The sequence below is a fragment of the Talpa occidentalis genome, unplaced genomic scaffold (genome assembly GCF_014898055.3).
Source record: "Talpa occidentalis isolate TD23 unplaced genomic scaffold, MPIMG_talOcc4v2.1 talOcc4.3, whole genome shotgun sequence".
Taxonomy (NCBI): Eukaryota; Metazoa; Chordata; class Mammalia; order Eulipotyphla; family Talpidae; genus Talpa; species Talpa occidentalis.
In genome coordinates, this window is record NW_023603184.1 from 3,596,128 (window position 1) to 3,610,698 (window position 14,571).

At 36.1% G+C, this 14,571-nt stretch overlaps 2 protein-coding genes across 4 annotated transcripts in view; both read right to left on the reverse strand.

The window, feature by feature from the left end:
* LOC119254495 (olfactory receptor 4A47) overlaps nucleotides 1-14,571 on the reverse strand; it is a 409,525-nt gene that overhangs the window by 8,028 nt on the left and 386,926 nt on the right. The window lies entirely within an intron of this gene.
* On the reverse strand, nucleotides 2,363-5,168 carry LOC119254498 (olfactory receptor 4C12-like). Of its 2 annotated transcripts, XM_054699210.1 has the most exons (2): nucleotides 4,771-5,168; nucleotides 2,363-2,397 (listed from the first exon to the last, which is right to left on the reverse strand). In XM_054699210.1, the coding sequence occupies exons 1-2, from the start codon at nucleotides 5,166-5,168 to the stop codon at nucleotides 2,388-2,390; spliced, it is 408 nt and encodes a 135-aa protein (XP_054555185.1). In that variant the 3' UTR covers nucleotides 2,363-2,387. The 2 variants fall into 2 exon arrangements, with proteins under 2 accessions (XP_054555185.1, XP_037377496.1); XM_037521599.1 differs by lacking the exon at nucleotides 2,363-2,397 and having other exon boundaries at nucleotides 4,269-5,168.

Genomic DNA, 14,571 nt, shown 5'->3' on the forward strand with positions numbered 1-14,571 from the left:
CCAGCTTCTACCTATTACCCAATTCCAAAGTGACTACTTTCACATTTTTCAGCATTTATTTCAGCAACACCCTACTTCTCCGCATCAAAATGTGTTATTACTCTGCTTGAACTGCCCTAATAAACTGATGCAAACTAGGTGACTTGAAAGGACAGAAACTTGCAGAAGTGCAATTTATATTTCAAAATGTGCATGCTGACCCTGTTAACTCCTTCTGAAGAAACTGAGGAGGAATATGTTCCAGGACTCTCCTGTCTCCTCGGCTTGTAGAGGACTGTATTAATGTTCACATGACGTTCTCATTATAGGTATATCTATGTTCAAATTTCCCTTCCCAATAGATGCCAATAATGTTGTGTCTGGCCCATTGTAATAATCTTTTTTTAACTCAATTCCCTCTGTAAAGAACCTGTTCCCAAATGGGGTCACATTCTGAGAAACTGAAGCTTAGGACCTTCAACCTGAATTCTGGAAGGACACAAAGGAACCATATAGGGTCACCTCATGTAGTCTGTAACATGTTACAATCACTGTACCAGACATCCCCAATTCACTGAAATGTCCTTCTTAATGAATTCACTTCAATCTTTTTCCTTTATAATTTTCTAAAATTGTGTGCTTTCTGTTCCTATTTCTCCCTTATTTTCAAGTAGTATGTGCAACTACCTAACCAGTATCTCTATTTGATATCATTTACGTATCTATAAAACCAAATATTTAATTCCCCATAATAAACAATCCTGCCCTGGTATCACTAATCTAGTTACGAGTAGCACCTGCCATGTTATTTTTCAGACCAAATATCTGACAGCGCCCTGCACTCTTATTCCTTTCACACTGCTTAACACTATACAAACAAAAGTTCATAATCTCTCCCTTTAAAATATATTGCAAATGTGACTATAACTATTATACTTGTTACTTCTACTCCACTGCAACAGCCTCTGGCAGGATCTCTGTTTTCACTAGCCTCCAACAATCTGTTTTTCTGAAACAACCCAAGTGATCCTTTTTATTCTTATTAAAATCATACCACTCCTCTGCTCATCCCTACAGTTGATTCCTAACATACACTCAGTAAAATCCAATCTCTTTTCCTTCACCCTAGATAACTTGGTCCCAGCCTATCTCCTCAGATTTTTATCTTACAAATCTCCAGATTTATTCTTTTCAAAACTTTGTGCTATTTCTCAAATATCCAAAATGTTTTCCAACTCCTGAGTTCCATAAATTTTCCTTCAGATGCTATTTTCTGAGATCAGAAGCACTTTACATCTAACATAATGGGAAATGTTTTTGGAAAGTTATATTGTAAATTTAACCAGTAATGTTTACAAAATACTTACATGCCATGCCTTTTAGGTAAGGTAGAATCCAAGCATCACAGAGCATCCACTAATTTACTGAGGCTCAGGGTATGTGCCAGAGGTCATGTCAATAGAAGATAGAAATGGTGGCGCTGCCTGAAAAATCACCTTTTCATCATCAGTCTCCTAGCTTTAAAATAAATATACCTCTTGAGGTTAAAAGATGCTGCTGACCTCATTTAAATTTTTTTATTTTATATTTACTATAGATATTTTTAAGGTCAAAAAATAAAATAAAATAATTTGATCTGTTCATGACAAGTATTGTGTAAATCCTAACCAGCAACTTTCTAATTTTTTCCACTTTTATCTAAATGATATTGAACTTCCCTCAAAGAAGTCTCCATTTTTCTAGCTGATTGATCTTTACATTTATTAAAATTTCTCTCTCCTAGTAAGGACTTAATTCACATGCCATGAACACCAAAAAGTCTTATTGTACTGGCTTTTTTAAATAAACCATGACATTGATGTGCATTCAGAAAATTTTATTTTATTCAAAGTATGTACAGCATACACGTTTTAGAAAACATATGTCTACTTAATTATCACATGTAATCCTTGTAGAAATAAGTATTGTTATTCTAATTTTATAGTGGAAGAAACATAGGCACAGAATATGAAGCTAACTTTTTCTTAAGTTGTATATCTTAAATGAAAAAATTGAAATGGCATATAACTTGACTGATTTCAAAGTCCCTTCCTGCCAGCAGAAGACTTTTTAATTTTTCAATTCTTTTAAACTAAATTGATATAATTTCCTACATAGTAAAAAAAAATTCACAAAACTGAAAACCTGTTTTCTGAATTAGATGTTACAGTCCTACCTTGTGGAAGCTTCTTTACAATTTGAAGAACACTTAACCTCACTCATAAGAACCTAGAAGTCCTTTTTCCATCCACTATTCACACAAAAAGCAAATGATTGTATTATTCCTTGAAGATTTATTTGGTTTCCTGTGGCTATTTGTGTTCATTTTTCCCATGGGGTCTTGTAAATATTCCAGGAAGTACAACTTGTCATGTAGATCTATTTCAAAGAAATTCCACAGTACAAACAGAAAAATAAGATTTTTTCCATGTTCTGGTAATTTATCAAAAGTGTGAACAAATCACCTATCTATACCAGAAGGTAATAACTGGCTACTTACCAGGGAATTTTTTTTCTCTAGTAAGATCTTTTCTGGTAATAAAGAACATCATTCAAATATTTAGCCCATTTCACTTGATTGTATTGGTATGGTCAAATAGTTGTACTTGAGATTTGGAGAGGACTTCTTTTGCCCTTTTTATATCATGCTTTGAGTCTAATAAAGCATCTCCTGAAATAACTATATCAGATCTTAAGAGGATAGCATCCTCTGCCCAACAGGAGCATAGATCACTGAAGATTTTACACCTTCTAATGATATTAGTCAAGGAGTTCTGCAGTTGGAATGTATCCAAGACTTATTGTTGCATAATTAAATTCACTGGGATTTTCCACAAAATTACAGAGCGAGATTTATACATAAAAAAACCCACCTGACCAGTCATATAACTAAGATAAGGAAGATAGTACAAGGAGAAAAAAATAGCCTCAGAATTACCATAAGAAAAAGACAAATACCAGATGATTTAATTCATTTGTGAAATATAAAGAAATTATGCTTCATAAGTGTTTTGATAAGTGTGGTGTGATGGTATACACCTGAAGAGGTGTAAAACTATAACCCCACATTATATGCAGTGCTGCAAATCAATGCTACCCCAGTAAAAATTAATATAATTTTAAAAGTAATTAATTTAAAAAGAGAAAGAGTGGTGCTATCATATTCCACACTTCAAATTATACTATAAAACTACAGTATTCAAAACAGTATGGTACTGAAATAAAAACACACAAACCAATGGAATAGAATGAGAGCTCAGATATAAACTCACATCTATACTGGTAGTTTATAAGAAAGGAACCAAGAGCATACTCTGGAGAAGTAAGGGTCTCTTCAACCTCCCCTTCACAAATAATTAATGAATGGTTCTACATAGTTAAGAGATATCTCAGTAATAGTGGATATTCATAATAACAGCTATTGAGTATTTATTGATAGCAAAGATTTATTAGGATTATTATTAATATCTCTATCATTCTCTTTTAGCACAAACATGAAAGAGGCAGTGGTTCACGCTTCATGTACCAAAACTAATTTTGATCTCAGGACTATTTTACTCATAATAAACCCTGCCACTCCAAAATGTGCTTACAAAAATGATACATAAAATCTCTTCACACAGAAAAATCATGAAAACAAAGTTCTCAATATGAATGAACAAATAAAATTACAATAACAATTTTAGTCCAAATAATTCAGCAAGAATAAATGGTAAGTCTTCTCCTTACCATTAACCATGAGTTTGCACTGCATGATTTATGAAGAGTCTCACAGCTTCTGCTAGAAAATATTTTTTCCCAGGAAATGTCTTCATAAGATTATCCACTAACAGGCTTAGAGTGCAAATGTAATCTATACTACTGCTACTCAAAGGATATACATAGATCACCTGCTTAGAAAGAACTGATAATTTGTTTAAAATGCAAACATGTCAATTCAACAGCGATCTGAGTAAATTAGAACCTCTTGAGTTGTTTGCTGAGAATGTAGCATTTCAACAAGGTGACAGTTGATTCTGACAGCTTATCAAAGTTTGACAACTAAATGGACGATAAATCTACACAAAGTATTTTTAAAGTGATATAATCATTTCCTGCCTGGGTCTCCTTCCTAAAAGGCCTCTCTGCCAACATCAACATATTTTGACATACAGTGTTCACTAGGTCCAGAACCTTTGAAATGGCATTACTTTTCCTTTGCCTTTTAAAAGACGAAAGTTTATGTTGCTATAATTATTTCTCCATGGAGTTCACCTTTTTACCCAGAACTTCATAGCATTTTTTACCTCTGCATTTCTGAGGGTGTAGATTAAAGGGTTTAACATCGGAGTGATCATTGTATAAAACACAGCTACAGCTTTGTCTATGGAGAAGGTTGTCACTGGACGCATATACACAAAGATGCAGGGCACAAAAAATAAAATGACTACAGTGATGTGAGACACACAGGTAGAGAGGGCTTTGCGCCTTCCCCTCGAGTCATATGTCCTCAAGGAGTGCAAGATGACCACATAGGAGACCAACAAGAGGAGGAAGTTTAACAGGCAGATGAATCCACTATTGGCAGCAACAAAGAGACCAAGGGTATGCGTGTCCATGCAGACCAGTTTTAACAAAGGGTTCAAGTCACACATAAAATGATCTATGACATTGGGGCCACAGAAGGGCAGCCAGATTGTAAAGAGGATCTGAATGGTCGCATGGACGAAGGCTCCGGCCCAGGCCACCCCCACAAGGAGGCTGCACACTGACCGTCTCATGATGGTGGTGTAGTGCAGGGGCTTGCAGATGGCCACATAGCGGTCATAGGCCATGACGGTGAGAAGGATGATCTCGGCAGCACCAAAAAAATGCTCTGCAAAGACTTGAGCCATACACCCGCTAAAAGAGATGACTTTTCTCGCAGAAAGAGTGTCAGCTAGCATTTTCGGGGTCATGCAAGAAGAACAGCAGCCATCTATGAGGGATAAGTAAGACAAGAAAAAGTACATGGGGGCGCCTAGGGCCCTGCTGGTGCTGATGGTGACCATTATGAGCAGGTTGCCTGCCAAGGTGACCAAGTAGACAATTAAAAACACGACAAATGATAATTTCTGAAGTTCCATATTTTGAGTCAGACCAAGGAGGATGAATTCTGTCACATTATTCATCCTCTTTGTCAATTCAGTCCATGTGACCAGTGACTTCCCTGAAAAGAAAATCATACTCATCCCTAAAATGTAACATCTTCATTTAAAGAATAAAGATCCAGTGTGCCTTATATTTTTTTCCAGTTTGGGAGAAGACAAAAACAAGCACGAACCTATAGAAACTGTTTCAATTTTTTACTCTTCTCACAGGTGACAATATAGGTGGCATATATTTTGTTCTTTATGATTTCCTGATTTGCTTTTCATTTACAATACAAATGTGCAACTTTTAAGTTCAGTAAAGTAGTACCAATCAAGATTTAAGAATCAATCCAGGATGTGGCCATATACACTTGGCACCATCACAAAAACCCAAAGATGCATGTATTTTCCCCACCATGGCTGAACACACTTTCCAGTGAGTACTATAATTTGCCCCACTAATTTAAGCCACAAAGACTCAAAACCAGACAATTTCTGGGGCCATCCTGGTGGTGCATGTGTTAAAGTCTCAGCACTATCAAACTACTGCCAGCCACTGTGGCATGAGTTCAATCCCCAGCGAAGGAACTAACCCACATGGTGCAGCAGGCCTCTCCTGTCTCACCCACTGCTCCCCTCAGCAGTGTATTTCACTAGATCTGCCTGTTCTGTTCCCCACTTTGTCTCTGGTGAATCCTTTCACCCCTGGCACCTCTGGCCTACACCCCAGTTATTATATGCATAAATAAAAATAAATCCTTAAAATAAAAACAGAATTTCATTCATGAACTATATCTTTTTCTACTTTACCCATTTGGAAACTCCTCCACTTTCTCAAAAAAAAAGAGGAAATAGTGTTGCTACCTTCTCTCAATCTCACAGGTTGTGGTAAATGTCTATTGTAGCACTTGCCACACTGTCATGTTCATCTCTTTGTAGTCATCAGTCTGAGTCCTTGATGGCAAAAAAAAAAAAAAAATTGCTTTACTACAATTGTAATCTTATTCATTTTTAAAACCCAATACTGGCCTAAAATAAGTAAATAAAGAATTTACTGAGAGGGTAAGAAGAAACAGCTCAAAATGAAAGAAGGTAGAAGAAAAAAGTGAAAGAGAAATGTATAAATGCATTAAGAAACAAAGAAGACATGGGTTCAAAAGGCTTGGTTTGGGGTTCAGGATCTACCCTTATTAGAACTACAGCATTAAATTATCTTTGTGCTTAAATTTTTTCAATTTGTTTAACAAATGATAAATAGATCTATATTTAAGATTACTGTGAAGATTAAATATTTTACCATACTACTATTATGATTGCTATTATATGTTTGCTATTCTACTGGGAGCATTACTAAAAAAAAAAAAAAACTTTCAAAATTGTCTCTTAATACCTCCAACAAAGATTTTGAAAACTTGTGATAACCAAGTGAGGAAAAATAGAACAAGGGAAACAAAGATTAATGTCAACAAGAAAGGACAGCAGGTAAACAACAACAACAGGGCCTCCCCTGGTGGCACAGCGGTTGAGCGCTGAGCTGCAAGGCTGCCTGCAGCCTCTGCAGCACCACCAGTTCATTCCCCAGCCACTGGCGAGGGTCCCACCAAAACAACAACAACAACAACAACAAAAAGCTATTAAGAGAATCATTATCCTAAAGATTTAATCATTATTTACTTTGGTTGTTTTATGGAAATTATTGTCTATTCATTTCATTAATTCATTCGCTGAATCCATATCCCAAAACATAGCAAATTTACACTTTCCAGATTGGACTCTTATGACTGAGTGTGGAGTTTGCCAGGAAACAGGGAACTTCCACCCCGTTCATCTTCACATACATGCTTTGCAGAATGTTGTGCCACACCAGTCTTATGAGCTATTCATTTTTATACCCACAGTCCTGGCCAACATGAGGTATTATAAAGCATTTGGGAGGAGGGAAAAAGAGGGGGGGATGTGGAGAGAGATAAAAGAGGAGGGGGGTAAGGGATAGAAGAGAGAGGAGAGAAGATTTCTCCCAATTTCTCAACTCCTTCAATTCTCACAATATACAGACATAATTTCTGGGAGAGAAGCAGAGGGAAGAAGGGGAAGAGAAAAGGATAAATGAAGGCAAGAGAAAGAAAGGAAGAGGAAAATGACTTACCACAAAGCTGTCTAAGACTTATTTTTTAAGAAGCTGTGCTGCGCTTAGAATCCAAACTTTCCATCAAGCATGTTAATTATGGCGGTTATTATCAATATCAAAGAAAAATATGACAAATAAGTCATAGGTAGTTCTTACATACAAACTGATTAGAATAAAAAGTTATTTTTGCTCACCTCAATATTTTCTTTAATAAAAGCATATTTTTTTAATTTTTGAACTTTTATTTTGCCCACCTCAATATTGAGGGTTTTGAGCTATTGACTTGTCATCAGTTGACTCTACATTCTCAATCCTTAGAATCTTTCGGGGTTCAATCCCAAGTACATGCCATAGAGTCATGGTTATCTTAAAATACTGTAAATTTACTATAAAAAAACATTCCAAGAGTTTCTAGAAAAATCCCAAAGGAAAAATCAGAAAAGTTGTGCTTCTTTTACATAACAATGCTGTGTGCTAGAATTCCTCAGCTTGACCTGACAGCTTTGAATAATAAACTATCCCAGAGACTAGACTTTTTTCCCCCATTCCCTTTAGATATATTACTTTGTACTTAAAATGAGCTTGGAGAGCAGATTAAAATTTCAGTAGTCCTAGCAGGTTTCTATTTCTATGGGACTCAGAGAAGTTCACAGGCTTTTTTAGTTTTTGTATAGAATTTGGTCTGATAGCCATAATATTAGCCCTAAAAACATGGTAGCCATTTTTAAAGCTAGAAAAGCAAATCCAATTACCAAGATACATGCAGATGATGTAAGGTCTCCTGGATGAGGAAATCTGTGGAAACTGAGTCTTCTAAGTTCTTTTTCAGAGCACCTGTGCTCAATGCAAAGCCACATATTTACTCCCTCGTGTGTCTAGGATCCCATGTCGAATCAGAGTGAGAAATCTTCACAGTCCTACCTTTTCAACTCTTTCAGTGCTTGCTATATATAGACGTGACTTTAGTCATACAGACAACTCACCTCTGTGCTATTTCCTCAAGGGAAGAATAATTAATGTTAGGAGTCTTTGCCAAAATGGCAACCAACTGCTTTTCCCACTCTCCCATGGTCCTTCTGACCAAACCATGACATTTAACAAAGGTTAGCATTCACTACCAATCTTGGATAATTATCAGGCTTGCAGTCAGAACTTGGATTCTACAGTCTTCTTTTTTTCAATAATAAAAGTTTGTGGAACATCATAAATGTACCTGGCACTGTGTTAGTCAATAGTAACAATGAAAGTAACAAACTCCTGAGTGCAATGCACTAGGTCCCACGTGAAACACATTACCTCACATCCCCTTTGTAATGAGCACTGTTAGTATCCCCATTTACAAAGAGAATGAAAACTGAGGCACTATGAGTTTAGGTAACTGACCCAAAATCAACAGTGAATAGTGACAACTGAGGTTATATACAAATCTACCTCCACAGCCCAGAGAGTGTCTTTGGCCTCATGATGCAAGATCTCAACTATTAAAAAAAAAAGTAGAAAGCACTATAGAAAACAACACAGCACCATGTATCTGTGCAATGAGGTGATGGGGTTGAAGTGAAAGGTGTTCTTAAGGAAGCGATGTGGATGCCAAAAAATGGTACTCAAATGGTACTCAAATTGTATAAAAGAACTGGACATGAGACCTGAAACCATAAAATAAATACAAGAAAATAAAGGTAAAAAAATTACAAGACATACATCTCAATAACATCTTTAAAGACTCATCACGCACTATTTCAAATTGCCAGCAGCTGGAAACAACCTATGTTCCCATCAACAGACAAACAGATAAAAAAGATGTGATGTATTAACACAATGGAATACTCTCAGCTATAGAAAAAATGAAATTCTGCCATTTGAACATGGATGACTTCAGAGTATCTTATGTTCAGTGAAATCATTCAGAGAAAAACAAGTACGATATGATTTCATTCATGTGATAGAAACAAGCAGATGAACTAAGAAAAACAAACAAAATTATAAACTATTAGATCAATTAGTGGTCACCAAAAAGGAAAGACGAGAAGAGGGTGGGTAAACTGGAGAAGAGATAAAAATTTTATAGTGCAGAATAAAATTGGAGTTTTAGTAGTGGGCTTAATGTAGCATATACACATGCTGGTTTTTAAACATGTACACCTAAAACTTATATAATGTTGTAATGTTACTTCAGTAAAAATAATAATAATGAAATAAATAAATAAATAAATAAATAAATAAAGACTCATCACGCTAAGCAAAGAAAGTCAAGGAAAAGATAAACACCTGGGATTACTGAAAAGCTTCTGTACAGCAAAAGAGACATTAACCAAAACAAAGAGTCACCCCACTGATGGGGAAAATAATCTTTGCACTCCATACAACTGATGAAGGACTGATCACAAAGATATACAAAGAACTCACACTAGTCAACAAAAACAAAGTAAACAATCCAGTCAAGAAATGGGCAGAAGAACTTAAAAGACACATCTCCAAAGAGGAAATGCAAATGGCCAACAGGCATATGAAAAATGTTCAACATCCCTTATAATCAGGGAAATACAAATCAAAACCACATTGAGATACCATCTTACACCAGTAAGAATGGCACATATCAAAAAAATAAGCAACAACAAAAAAAAGGTTGATGAGGATGTGGTGAAAAAGGAACTCTCCTACATTGCTGGTGGAAGTGTAAATTGGTCCAACCACTATGGAGAGCTGTCTGGAGGTTCCTCAGTCTACTACAAATGGAGCAATCATATGACCCGGCAATTCCAGTCCTAAAGATCTACCCAAAGGACACAAAAACATTGATTCAAAAGAACACCTGTACCCCTATGTTTACTGCAGCACTATTTACAATAGGTAAAAACTGGAAACCACCCAAATGCCCAAAAATAGATGACTGGATCAAGAAGATGTGGTATATATATATATATACAATGGAGTATTATTCAGCAATCAAAAAAGGTAAATTCACAGCAATGTGAATTCACAGCAATGTGGATGGAGCTAGAAGGAATTATGCTCAGTGAAATAAGCCAGAAGGAAAAAGAAAAATATCGGATGGTTTCAATTATAGCAGGAATATAGGGGGACCAATTAAGACATAAGCGTAAAAAAATAATAACTACAAAACACAACAAAGCAAAAACAGACAACTATAAATCAGAGATATCCTGCAGGGGAGGAGGAGGGAGAGGGATTAGAGGGAAGGAGGGAAGATCTCAGGTAACTGATGTGATGGTGCACAGGTGCATTGGTAAGAAAACTATATGGGGAGTCCACCTAAGGGGGGGTTGGAGAAGCAAATATTGTTTAAAAATGAACAATGATGTAAAAAATAAAAAAAAATAATTTATTAAAATAAAAGAATAAAAGATCTGTTAGAGAGGAAAGAAATTTTATAACATGAGTCCTAGACTGGATTAAGAAAGTGAGGGCCTGAGAACATGAACAATTTCAGGATATGAGCTGAACTATATTATATATCACTTGGTGTGTTTGTACTTCCATCTTGTTATAAGTGCAATTAATTATACTTTTCCATGTCTCTTCAAGTGCACTATACACTTTCATTTTGAACTAGCTGGAAATTATTTAAGCAGAGTGTGAAATTACATCATTTAATTGAAAAAAAAATCTGCTCTAATTTATTAACCAAGATCTGAGTAAAGAAAGCTTAAACTACTAAAATCAGTATCTCAAATAGATATCTACATTCCTTTTTATTGCAACATTATTCACATTAGTGAAGATATGGGAACAACCTATATGTCCACTGTAAACAAGTAAAGAAAATGTCGCACACACTCACACACACACACGCAACCCCATCAAAACGGAATAGGATATTATACAGTCTTTTTATTTATTTATTTATTAAATATTTACTTATTTATTTATTTATTTATACAAGTACTGGGTACAGTCAGAAGCGCAGGAGGGTGAGAGAATTCACCAGAGCCATAGCGGTGAGCAGAGCAGGCAGAAGGACCGAAGTACACTGCTGAGGGGAGCAGCGGGCGGCAGGAGAGGTCTATGTGCCATGTGGGACCCTCTTCCAGTGGCCGGGGAGCAGCCGGGGATCGAACCAGCGTCGCAGAGGCTGCGGGCAGCTTCGCAACCCAGCGCTCAACCGTTGCGCGCCACCGGGGAGGCCCTATACAGTCTTTTAAATGAAGAAAACTTATCATGTGTGATGACATGAATGGACTCGGCCAAAACTGTGATAAGTAAAATTAAGCCAGACAGAAAGAGCAATAGTCATGAGCTTATGAAATATACAAGAATAAGACTCATGGAAGCAGAATAAAAAAGTGGTTGCGAGAGCCTGGAGGAGGTGTGTTTGTACTTCCATCTTGCTCTAAGTGCAATTAATTATACTTTTCCATGTGTCTTCAAGTGCACTATACACTTTCATTTTGAACTAGCTGGAAATTATACAAGTAGAGTGTGAAATTACATCATTTAATTGAAAAAAAATCTGCTCTAATTTATTAACCAAAATCTGAGCAAAGACAGCTTAAACTACTAAAATCAGTATCTCAAATAGGTATCTACATTCATTTTTATTGCAACATTATTCACATTAGTGAAGATATGGGAAAAACCTATATGTCCACTGTAAACAAGTAAAGAAAATGTTACACACACACACACACACACACACACACACACGCGCAACCCCATCAAAACGGAATAGGATATTATACAGTCTTTTAAATGAAGAAAACTCATCATGTGTGATGACATGAATGGACTCAGACAAAATTGTGATAAGTAAAATTAAGCCAGACAGAAAGAGCAATAGTGCATGAGCTTATGAAATATACAAGAGTAAGACTCATGTTAGCAGAATAGAAAAGTGGTTGCCAGAGTCTGGAGGACGAAGACATAGGAAGAAGTTGATCAAGGGGTATGACCTTTCAGTTACACAAGATGAAATTCTGGAAATCTATATAAAAATTTAAGTAAAGTTAATACTGTATTGTAGAGTTGAAATTTACTAAGAGGGTAGATATACAGCGCTCTCATCACAACAAAAATAAAATAGCAACTCTGTGAATCATGGAAAATGTTAAATAGCTTGATTGTGGCAATTATTCCACACACCTAGTTATATCAAAATATTAACATACATACTTTAAATACATGCAATTTTACTTGCTCATTATATTTCAGGAGGAAAAAAAATAGCTTTTAAAATGAAACATTTTAAATGACTGCCAATTAAATGCCATGCCCTCACTGATCTAGCTCTCAAGATAGCAATACTGCCTTCCCAATAAAGGTTTAATATTGATCAGAAATAGACTCTATCTGTGATATGAGTCAACAGGGAAGCTATGAATATATCACAGTCCACACAGTGCTGGCACCCAGGAATACACATGACATCGACTTTCTTAACAGGAAAATGGGATGCTCGTGTGTTTAGGTTCTAAGTGCAGGGAATACAATTCCCTACTCAAAAAAAAAAAAAAAAACATATGGGTGTTTCTCAAACCTGTCTCTTCAGACTACCTGCTTCCAAGACAAAACCTTTCCATCAAAAGAGCTAATTAAATCCTAGGGGAGAAAACAGCAGCTACAAGACAAGGTCCCCGAACCTTTATAGAAACCTTTCTAAAATCTATAAAGGCAAGTGAACATGTGTTTGGGTGCTATTCACATCTCTTTCTGGGCAGAGGGGGTCTTCTGAATGTATCTTCTCCACACTGTCTGCCTTTTTTCCTGCAGGACCACAGTTATGAATAGAGGATGATTCGCCATAGTGCTTCCAGGGAATGCATGCTAAATCCAAAACTAACAGTGAGTTCCAAAAAAAGTTTTGAGGCTCTGGGCTCTATGAAATGGTTCAGACTCATGAGATTTTGTTTTTTTAAAATAGGTTTACTAAGGTATCAGTGATACACTCCCCAAAAAACTGCACATGTTCAATGTATACAACCTCTTAACAAATGCAGATTTGACAGCGAATCATCTGAAAAGGTTCTTCCCACGGGTGACTTATCTTTTCATAAGAAAAGCTACTTATCACAAGTTTCAAGGAGAAATTATTTCTGAACACCCCCCAACATCTCTAAAATCATCTAAAGCAGCTAAGGTAAGTTTTCATAGTGCTGATACTTGTTAAAGGTTACTACTTTCCATATGTAATCACTATTTTTTAAAGATTTATTTATTTATGCATACAAGAGCTGGGGTAGAGGCCAGAGGTGTGGGGGGTGAGAGGATTCAACAGAGACAGAGTGGGGAACAGAACAGGCAGATTGACGGAAGTATACTGCTGAGGGGAGCAGTTGGCGAGTCAGGAGCCGTCTGCTGTGCCATGTGGGTTGCTACCTGGCTGGCTAGGGATTGAACTATTGCTGCAGTGGCTGTGGAGAGCTTCACAGTTCTGCGTCTGTAACCCTTGCGCCACCAGGGAGGCCCTGTAATCACTATTTTGAACACTTTACAGACATATATAGTGATAGAGCATTTTATTCTCAGCACAGTTCTTGAAAAGATAATTCATAAATACTACTAACCTAATTTGATAGTCAAAAATTTTGAGACTCATAGTAATTAAGTAAATTGTAGTCCCCAGCTCTCTGACACCAATTCTCAAGTACCACACTTTTTCTGAAATACCTTCTTTAGTAATTATTACTCGTAATAAGGATGAAACAAAATTCAATTATATTTCACATACATAATAGGGAAAAAAGTTTATTAAATGATATAAATAATCAAATGTTTCATCCAGATACAAACACTGAGAATCCTCCCTGAGATAAACAGCTACAGATATGAGAATTCCTATTGCCTCTTTGAGTGTAAAATTGGTGATGATTCTTTTTGTGTTTATGGTCTGGTTAAATATTTCTCTGTGTTATTGCTCAGTGTTTGTCCTTCCTATAACATTACGTCTGTACACAGTCATAAAAATAAATGAGTAAATAAATGAGTCCTTTTTTATGTGTCCACAACATATTGTGATCATCTGCATACATGTTCCATCAAATTATTCACATAACAAACCATGAGGTGGTATTATCATGCTACTTTTAGAGATGCAAACATAAGGCTATAAAACCTCAGATAACAGAGTTGCAACTGAAAGAACAAGATTCTAATCTGTTCTTTCTGATTCTCAAACAATACTCAACCAATGACAGTCTTTTTCAATACTTTGCAGAAGAATCTGGGGACCATGGTTTGGACTGGCATTAAAGAAGGTAGAGTTGAATCCGTGGGAGAGATCAAAGTAGAAAAACTATTCAGTAAAAACAATACCACATATTAAAACCTATTTGGTAGTTTAAAGGTGTCATCGTATGT